At 49.3% G+C, this 11,061-nt stretch overlaps 1 protein-coding gene across 1 annotated transcript in view; it reads left to right on the top strand.

Annotated features, from left to right (window-relative positions):
* Positions 1 to 50: 50 nt before the first annotated feature.
* LOC124149788 (cytosolic non-specific dipeptidase-like) overlaps positions 51 to 11,061 on the top strand; it is a 31,194-nt gene continuing 20,183 nt past the window's right edge. The window contains exon 1 of the mRNA XM_046521563.2: positions 51 to 193. Within this exon, the coding sequence (XP_046377519.2) occupies positions 177 to 193 (17 nt within the window). The 5' untranslated portion in view covers positions 51 to 176. The remainder of the gene's footprint in view (positions 194 to 11,061) is intronic.

Raw genomic sequence — 11,061 nt, 5'->3', positions numbered from 1 at the left:
TGCAATGAATTATAACGCCAGTGTTTTCGTTATATGCTATTTGCACTTGTGTAAAGTTCCATTTGCACACGTCTCGAAAGGGGCGGGGAAAGCGTCGCGTGCTCTTTAGTGCTACTAAACCAAGCTACAGTGACAGTGTTGGGGAAGCGAAAGCAGATTTTGCGAATTTTAACGACATGGATAAATTATTTGAGTAAGTATGTAAGACATGCAACTTTTATCAATAGACAACTTTTGTGTCAACTAGTATGGCTGCTTGTAAATAATTCGTTGATAATGTATTTCTCCAAACGTGGCCTATCTAAGACTTGGTGTCGCGTACTACATGCAGCAGGCACTACAACTGTTGGTTTCAGAGAATGGTATCGCGTATGTTCGTAACATGACATTGGGTTAAAACGAAAGATGATTTTCAACGATTATGATTGTGACTGAATTGTGAGTCACTGTATATACTGAAACTTATTTCTGACTGAAACTCTTCGTGTCTACATAAGTATGACTAACCACTAAGTGTACAATTATTGGACAAGATCTAGATCTATGTATAGGTGTGTCATGACGAGTTTGTTCCATAAAGTTTAAGTAAATTCATAATTTCATAACAAAATGGATAATTTTGTCAAATGCACATTTCCACAGGAATTTGTAGCATGGTTATAATGTACCGTATTCGACATAATAAGCGCCCAGGGCATATTATACATGAATACATAAGTTTTGTGTACATTGATCAATCAGAAGGGTGCTATTTGGAACTGCTCACTAGCCAGTATATATATATGCAAACATTGCCGTGGGCGCTTATTAGAGAGGGGCACTGATTATGTCGAATACGGTAATAGGTGTTGTAAGTTTGAGTAGTTACATTTAACACCCTTGAAGATGTGGGTTAGAATAGGTCTTCAGCAACCTATGCTTGCCATAAAGGGCGACTAATGGGATCGAGCAGTCCTGTTAGCTGACTTGCTTAGTTGCATCATGAAATCAACATCCTGTTCATAAATTGCTGTGCAGATTTTGGTCAATTGCAGGATTTGTGTAAAACAGATATTTTCAAAATCTTTTCATGTTTTTATTCAAGGTGCTCACATGAATTTCGCGAATTAAGACCCGTTTTATTACAATATAGATCTTGATTATTGATCAGATCGTCTTCAATGTGCGACCGCAATTTGATATGAGAGGTGAATGTGATTGGTCAATAGGAGGGCTGTAGAAGGGACATGACTCGTAATAAGTCACTGACGGCACTACGATCGAGCCCAGAAATTCCAGCCAAGTTTGGCAAGGGTGGAAACTGGACTTTCACAATCATTTAACACCCTTGCCTTGGGAGGATGAGGAAAGGAATGTTGCATGTAGGTCAGAATTAGGGAACCGATGGTATCGGCCTGTGTCTGACTTTGGTTTTCAGTTGTAGAAATTAGCTCTTGTAGCCTGACCGAGGAGCAACCTATGACTGGTTGGAGTTGCATGTTGTTGACAAGTTTTTATCAGGGTTGTCTGATTTCAATATGAAAATGCACATCTTGTTTGTACTCCCCAAACTATGGAAGAAGCCCTTGCATAGGGCATCAAGCTGAAGCTGTGGATGGGAAGAAAGGGAAAAAGCCTGATGATGGAGTGTTGGTGTTATCACTGTGTCCTCACAATGTGATGGTTGGAGTTTGGAAATAGTTGCCAAGTTGATAGCCACAAGTCTAGAAAAGTTTACTGGGACAAGCAGGAAGCCCAGAACACAAGGATCCATGCCATTCAAGGGATAAGTAAGGCTAAAATCTGGTCTCTGAAATGAACATATTTTACAGAAATAACAGTTGTTCAATTGTCTTAATAAAATATATTAAAAAGGAGCCCAGAGACTATTTGATACTGCAGCAATCAAGACTTGCCCACTATAGACTTGCATGGGCTGTATTGGATATTTTTGTTTCAGGGTCTGTACGACAGACTAGGGATAAGTGTCCATATCTTGCTAAATTAGGTTCCCCGAATACCTCTGGTGCTAAGTTTAGTTCGGGAAACTGAGGCAGGCTGGATTCAAGGCCGGGATTTTAGCCACTAGTGATGTTAGTCTCCTCCCTAAGACCACACAATACCATCTGAAAGAATACAACACAAAAGGCTGCGAGTCAACAGTGGGTTCAAACTTTATACACCACAAGGCTTGTGAACTACGCCATCACAGGGCCGCCTCATGCGAGGCACACCTATTACAGTAATATCAATTTTCAAATTCCTTCCTCTCAACCTGAATTGAGAAAAGCTTCATTAAAGATGTTTTGGGTCTGGAGAATTTATTTAATATACCATCTTTATTTGACTTCAACGAAAACAACCCAAAAAACGTTTGATTCGATGCATGAACACAGCGGCAAACTCTTTGTTTGTCAGATTATATTAAAACAAAAACAAAATTTGCCCGAAATATTTAATCAACACACAGCATGTACAATATTGGTTTCAATTCATTTTCAATGACATGTTTTATGCAATTGAAAATAAAGTTATTCAAATTGTTATATGAATCACAGACAAATTTAGAAGCCAAAAATAATATTCGTTCGAATGCATTATTGTTTACCAGTTCCTCTTTTGTATGTTTTACTATTGTTTTGTCACATATATGGCTACCTCTCGTACTTACTTCGTTGGAACCCTGAAGAATAAGCTCCAACACATTTTATTAATTTTATTGGGGTTTCGTTAAAAATAAAGCGGAACAACTAACAACAATGTGTAAAAGGCATGTGCAAAAAATGAATTGTCAGACATTTTTAGGCAGAATAAGAAATGGATGCATTACGTATTCAATCACCCACATACCCCCTGTCCCCGCAGACTTTTAACTGAACTATTACAAACACCACAGTGGCATGGCATGACTCATTGCAGCAAAGTTGGGTAGCCAAGAGTTAAAGTGGTCGCTCGTAACGCCGAAGATCTAGGTTCGATTCTCCACATGGGAGCCTTGTGTAAAGCCCATTTCTGGTGTTCCCTGCCGTGATATTGCTGGAATATTGCTAAATGCGGCGTAAAACTCATCCCACCGCTCACTCAGCAAAGTCAATGTAGCTAATGTCATGGGTCATCGTCCTTTCAGCTGTTAGCACTGAACTATTAACTCTTAATGCTCTAAAACTATCGATGATGTCAATATCATTTTCATGGAACATGTATTCAAAAGCCCTAGCTACCAAATAAAATAATTTTCAAAAGTTTGAAATATTCTGTGCCACGTTACATTTTTGTGAACAGTCTTCTCTACAACCTCATCTTAAAACTAAAAAAACATTGGACATATTGCTAGAGATGTTTGGAATGTATTTTCAACATTCTCCTTTACAAGGAGTATGTATTTTGAAAATTACCAGCAATGAGCTTTATACATTGTACCCATGTGTGGAATGGAACTGAAGCCTACAGCATGACGAGCGACCACTCTAACTACTGGGCTACCCCACCAGGTTATCCCACCAGGCTACCCAACCAGGCTGCCCAACCAGGCTGCCCAACCAGGCTGCCCCACCAGGCTAATCCACCAGGCTGCCCCACCAGGCTACCCAACCAGGCTACCCCACCAGGCTGCCCCACCAGGCTACCCCACCAGGCTACTCCACCAGGCTAACCCACCAGGCTACCCCACCAGGCTACCCCACCAGGCTACCCCACCAGGCTACTCCACCATGCTAATCCACCAGGCTGCCCAACCAGGCTACCCCACCAGGCTAACCCACCAGGCTACCCAACCTGGCTACCCCACCAGGCTGCCCCACCAGGCTACCCCACCAGGCTACCCCACCAGGCTACCCCACCAGGCTACTCCACCATGCTAACCCAGCAGGCTGCCCAACCAGGCTACCCCACCAGGCTAACCCACCAGGCTACCCAACCTGGCTACCCCACCAGGCTGCCCCACCAGGCTACCCCACCAGGCTGCCCCACCAGGCTACCCCACCAGGCTGCCCAACCTGGCTACCCCACCAGGCTACCCCACCAGGCTGCCCCAACAGGCTACTCCACCAGGCAAACCCACCAGGCTACCACACCAGGCTACCACACCAGGCAAACCCACCAGGCTACCACACCAGGCTACTCCACCAGGCTAACCCACCAGGCTAACCCACCAGGCTGCCCAACCAGGCTACTCCACCAGGCTACCCCACCAGGCTACTCCACCAGGCAAACCCACCAGGCTACCACACCAGGCTACCCCACCAGGCTACTCCACCAGGCAAACCCACCAGGCTACCACACCAGGCTAACCCACCAGGCTAACCCACCAGGCTAACCCACCAGGCTACCCCACCAGGCTACTCCACCAGGCTGCCCAACAAGGCTAACCCACCAGGCTACTCCACCAGGCTACCCCACCAGGCTACTCCACCAGGCTACCCCACCAGGCTACCCCACCAGGCTACTCCACCAGGCTACTCCATCAGGCTACTCCACCAGGCTGCCCCACCAGGCTGCCCCACCAGGCTGCCCAACCAGGCTAACCCACCAGGCTACTCCACCAGGCTACTCCACCAGGCTGCCCCACCAGGCTACTCCACCAGGCTGCCCCACCAGGCTAACCCACCAGGCTACTCCACCAGGCTACTCCACCAGGCTAACCCACCAGGCTACTCCACCAGGCTACCCCACCAGGCTGCCCCACCAGGCTGCCCAACCAGGCTAACCCACCAGGCTACTCCACCAGGCTACCCCACCAGGCTGCCCCACCAGGCTGCCCAACCAGGCTAACCCACCAGGCTACTCCACCAGGCTACTCCACCAGGCTGCCCAACCAGGCTAATCCACCAGGCTACTCCACCAGGCTACCCCACCAGGCTACTCCACCAGGCAAACCCACCAGGCTACCACACCAGGCTAACCCACCAGGCAAACCCACCAGGCTAACCCACCAGGCTACTCCACCAGGCTACTCCACCAGGCTACTCCACCAGGCAACCCCACCAGGCTGCCCAACCAGGCTACCCCACCAGGCTGCCCAACCAGGCTACCCCACCAGGCTACCCCACCAGGCTAACCAACCAGGCAAACACACCAGGCTACCCCACCAGGCTACCCCACCAGGCTACCCCACCAGGCTAACCCACCAGGCAAACACACCAGGCTAACCCACCAGGCTAACCCACCAGGCTAACCCACCAGGCTGCCACACCAGGCTAACCCACCAGGCTAACCCACCAGGCTACCACACCAGGCAACCACACCAGGCAAACCCACCAGGCAAACCCACCAGGCTAACACACCAGGCTACCCCACCAGGCTACCCCACCAGGCTAACACACAGGCTAACCCACCAGGCTAACCCACCAGGCTACCACACCAGGCTAACCCACCAGGCTACCCCACCAGGCTAACCCACCAGGCTGCCCCACCAGGCTAACCCACCAGGCTACCCCACCAGGCTACCCCACCAGGCTACCCCACCAGGCTACTCCACCAGGCTAACCCACCAGGCTACCACACCAGGCTACCCCACCAGGCTACTCCACCAGGCTAACCCACCAGGCTGCCCCACCAGGCTAACCCACCAGGCTACCCCACCAGGCTACTCCACCAGGCTAACCCACCAGGCTGCCCCACCAGGCTAACCCACCAGGCTACCCCACCAGGCTACTCCACCAGGCTAACACACCAGGCTAACCCACCAGGCTGCCCCACCAGGCTACCACACCAGGCTAACCCACCAGGCTACTCCACCAGGCTAACACACCAGGCTAACCCACCAGGCTGCCCCACCAGGCTAACACACCAGGCTACTCCACCAGGCTACCCCACCAGGCTACCACACCAGGCTAACACACCAGGCTACCCCACCAGGCTAATCCACTAGGCTAACCCACCAGGCTACCCCACCAGGCTAACACACCAGGCTACCCCACCAGGCTAATCCACCAGGCTAACCCACCAGGCTAACCCACCAGGCTAACACACCAGGCTACCACACCAGGCTACCACACCAGGCTAACACACCAGGCTACCCCACCAGGCTACTCCACCAGGCTAACCCACCAGGCTAACTCACGAGGCAAACCAACCAGGCTAACTCCACAAGGCTACTCCACAAGGCTAACCCACCAGGCAACAACACCAGGCTACCACACCAGGCTACCACACCAGGCTACCCCACCAGGCTAACCCACCAGGCTACCCCACCAGGCAACAACACCAGGCTACCACACCAGGCTACTCCACCAGGCTACCCCACCAGGCTAACCCACCAGGCTACCCCACCAGGCTACTCCACAAGGCTAACCCACCAGGCAACAACACCAGGCTACCCCACCAGGCTACCCCACCAGGCAACAACACCAGGCTACCACACCAGGCTGCCCCACCAGGCTGCCCCACCAGGCTACCCCACCAGGCTACCCCACCAGGCTACCCCACCAGGCTACTCCACCAGGCTACTCCACCAGGCTACTCCACCAGGCTAACCCACCAGGCTACTCCACCAGGCTACTCCACCAGGCTACTCCACCAGGCTACCCCACCAGGCTACCCCACCAGGCTACTCCACCAGGCTAACCCACCAGGCTACTCCACCAGGCTAACCCACCAGGCTAACCCACCAGGCTAACCCACCAGGCTACTCCACCAGGCTACTCCACCAGGCTACTCCACCAGGCTAACCCACCAGGCTACTCCACCAGGCTACCCCACCAGGCTAACCCACCAGGCTACTCCACCAGGCTACTCCACCAGGCTAACCCACCAGGCTAACCCACCAGGCTACTCCACCAGGCTACCCCACCAGGCTAACCCACCAGGCTAACCCACCAGGCTACTCCACCAGGCTACTCCACCAGGCTACTCCACCAGGCTACCCCACCAGGCTAACCCACCAGGCTAACCCACCAGGCTACTCCACCAGGCTACTCCACCAGGCTACTCCACCAGGCTACCCCACCAGGCTACTCCACCAGGCTACTCCACCAGGCTACTCCACCAGGCTACTCCACCAGGCTACCCCACCAGGCTACTCCACCAGGCTACTCCACCAGGCTACTCCACCAGGCTAACCCACCAGGCTACTCCACCAGGCTACCCCACCAGGCTACTCCACCAGGCTACTCCACCAGGCTAACCCACCAGGCTACTCCACCAGGCTACCCCACCAGGCTAATCCACCAGGCTAACCCACCAGGCTACTCCACCAGGCTAACCCACCAGGCTACTCCACCAGGCTACCCCACCAGGCTACCCCACCAGGCTACCCCACCAGGCTAACCCACCAGGCTACTCCACCAGGCTACTCCACCAGGCTACTCCACCAGGCTACTCCACCAGGCTAACCCACCAGGCTACTCCACCAGGCTACTCCACCAGGCTAACCCACCAGGCTACTCCACCAGGCTAACCCACCAGGCTACTCCACCAGGCTACTCCACCAGGCTAACCCACCAGGCTACTCCACCAGGCTAACCCACCAGGCTAACCCACCAGGCTACCCCACCAGGCTAACCCACCAGGCTACTCCACCAGGCTACTCCACCAGGCTACCCCACCAGACTGCCCCACCAGGCTACTCCACCAGGCTACTCCACCAGGCTACCCCACCAGGCTACCCCACCAGGCTACTCCACCAGGCTACTCCACCAGGCTACCCCACCAGGCTACCCCACCAGGCTACTCCACCAGGCTACTCCACCAGGCTACCCCACCAGGCTACTCCACCAGGCTACTCCACCAGGCTACTCCACCAGGCTACCCCACCAGGCTACTCCACCAGGCTACTCCACCAGGCTACCCCACCAGGCTACTCCACCAGGCTACTCCACCAGGCTACCCCACCAGGCTACCCCACCAGGCTACTCCACCAGGCTACTCCACCAGGCTACCCCACCAGGCTACTCCACCAGGCTACTCCACCAGGCTAACCCACCAGGCTACTCCACCAGGCTAACCCACCAGACTGCCCAACCAGGCTAACCCACCAGGCTACTCCACCAGGCTAACCCACCAGGCTGCCCCACCAGGCTAACCCACCAGGCTGCCCCACCAGGCTACCCCACCAGGCTACTCCACCAGGCTAACCCACCAGGCTGCCCCACCAGGCTGCCCCACCAGGCTACTCCACCAGGCTACCCCACCAGGCTACCCCACCAGGCTACTCCACCAGGCTACTCCACCAGGCTACTCCACCAGGCTACTCCACCAGGCTACCCCACCAGGCTACCCCACCAGGCTACTCCACCAGGCTACTCCACCAGGCTACTCCACCAGGCTACCCCACCAGGCTACCCCACCAGGCTACTCCACCAGGCTACTCCACCAGGCTACCCCACCAGGCTACTCCACCAGGCTACTCCACCAGGCTAACCCACCAGGCTACTCCACCAGGCTAACCCACCAGACTGCCCAACCAGGCTAACCCACCAGGCTACTCCACCAGGCTAACCCACCAGGCTGCCCCACCAGGCTAACCCACCAGGCTGCCCCACCAGGCTACCCCACCAGGCTACTCCACCAGGCTAACCCACCAGGCTGCCCCACCAGGCTGCCCCACCAGGCTACTCCACCAGGCTACCCCACCAGGCTACCCCACCAGGCTACTCCACCAGGCTACTCCACCAGGCTACTCCACCAGGCTACTCCACCAGGCTACCCCACCAGGCTACCCCACCAGGCTACTCCACCAGGCTACTCCACCAGGCTACTCCACCAGGCTACCCCACCAGGCTACCCCACCAGGCTACTCCACCAGGCTACTCCACCAGGCTGCCCCACCAGGCTACTCCACCAGGCTACCACACCAAACTGCTTTCAACACTCTCATTCATGAAAATGCAGGATGTACTAGTGCTTTGGATTATGTGTTTACCGAGGTTCAACTGCTTCATAGTATGAATGCTATATATATATATATATAGATCCTTTTGAATTTTGTTTTTTAACTCTTTGTAATGCAAATCATATGCTTTCAAAGGCACATTCACCGATCGATCTGGGCAACATTACCTTGATATTATGTAAGTGCTATACATGAAAACATTTTATTATTCCCTGACCTGAAACGGGGAATATAGTTATTCCAAGGAATTCTGAGGACATTTTTTGTGTGCCCTGTAACTTGAAAACTACTGCGTAGATTCTTTTCAAACTTGGTCAACACTTCTTTTACCCCTAGGAGAGGTGCAGTGCCAAGTTGGATTACAATAGTTGGATTACAATAGTTGGATTTTCTGAAAAACATTCAGCTATTTTTTTTTTTTTTTCTTAGAATTGTTTTACTGAAACATTTTTGGGCCTGTAACTAGAAACGACTTCATTGATCCTTTTCAGATTTAGGGAACAGTTTCCATACCAATAGAAGAGGTGCAGGGCGAAGTTTCATTTTGATATGTGTATTTTCTGATCAAAATATAATCATATATTTTGAAATTATAATATTATTTTTTACTGCAACTTTTGTGCAAACTATCACTTATAAACTACTTCATGGAAACTTTTTCAATTGATGGTACAGTATTTTATCAATCAATCAATCAATCAATCAGTTTATTCCTATATAACTGTAAGGCCACAGGCCCATAGTACAGAATACATGACAATATGGAAGCGGTTAGGAATGTTACAAGGATTCATTTCTTAATAACATGGCATGATATATAAATAGAGATAGATTTCGTATAGCCGTTTTGCTCACATGTGATATTAAAGAGATAAACCGGTATTTATTTGGATGTACATAGTATTTTTGTTCAATATAAGTTTTCCTTAAATTATCATATCTACAACATACAAGTAAAAAGTGAAATTCATCTTCGACAACATTTAAAGAACATTGTTTACATAATCTTAAACATTTGGGTATTTTGTTGTGCCTGCCAACTTCAACCATTAACCCGTGTGAGCTGCATCTAAATTGTGTTAATGATATTCTGCATTTTCTTATATTTACATCAGTTAAATATTTTTCTGCGCATATTTGCATTTTAAAATATCTATAATATTCGTATTTGCTAGAAACATCTACAGTAGATCTCCATGTTTGATAGTACATGTCAAAAAGCGTCTGCCTTATTTTCGATATGAACATGGCATGATTCTCTAAGAAACATTGGTTTTCCCAGATGTAACCATACCCACATTTATACAGTAGACATTTAACATTGTATGCCCAATTTTGATCTCCATTCTTTTCATACAATAGCATCATATTATAACATTTTTTTGGCAATCTACTTACTGGCATTTTTGGTAATTTTAACCAGTATCTTATGATTTTTAAGTAGTGATATATATACAAGGGTATGCGACCACATTCACCATAAACCATTATGTTAGACGTACTATGTTTAACACCAAGAAATCTTTTGCATGCGTATAAATGTACGGATTCAATTTCTTTAGCCTCTGCAAAACTCCATATTTCTGAACCATAGGAAAGAATAGGAGCTATTTTTGTGTCAAAGATTTTGAAGAAAGATTTATAAGCACACTCGCTAAATGTTCAAACGTTTGTAAAATGCCCAATAGCATCTTTTTAGCTTGGATTGCTGCATTACATATATGTCGGTTCCATGATAATTTACTTGAAAATATTACACCAAGATATTTATGTGAGGTTTCAGTTTGGAGTAATTGTCCCCGAAAGTACCACTTTTAATTTTTTGACAGCGTATTTCCTTTGCTAAATACAACAATTTTTGTCTTATCTAGATTAACATTAAGTTTCCACGTATCACAGTACAATTCTAGCTGATTTATCAAAGTTTGTAAACCTTTTACAGTACTCGAGAACATGATTATATCATCTGCAAATAGTAACATAAATATTTTTATAAGTTCAGGATGTAATTGTATACCATCATCATAATTTCTTTTGATTTGGGCTGCAAGCTCATTAATAAAAAAACAGAACAAAAAAGGGCTTAATACACATCCTTGGCGTACACCAGTATGACATATAAAAGAATCTGAATACATGCCATTTTGTTTAACACATGATTTAACTTCCTTATAAATACCACATTACAATTTACCCATTTTATTACTGACACCATGTGAATTAAATAGATACCATAACTTATCTCTACAGAC

This window comes from Haliotis rufescens, unplaced genomic scaffold (genome assembly GCF_023055435.1).
Source record: "Haliotis rufescens isolate VD_foot unplaced genomic scaffold, xgHalRufe1.0.p SCAF_6, whole genome shotgun sequence".
NCBI lineage: Eukaryota > Metazoa > Mollusca > Gastropoda > Lepetellida > Haliotidae > Haliotis > Haliotis rufescens.
This window is presented reverse-complemented; position numbering and strand designations above follow the sequence as displayed.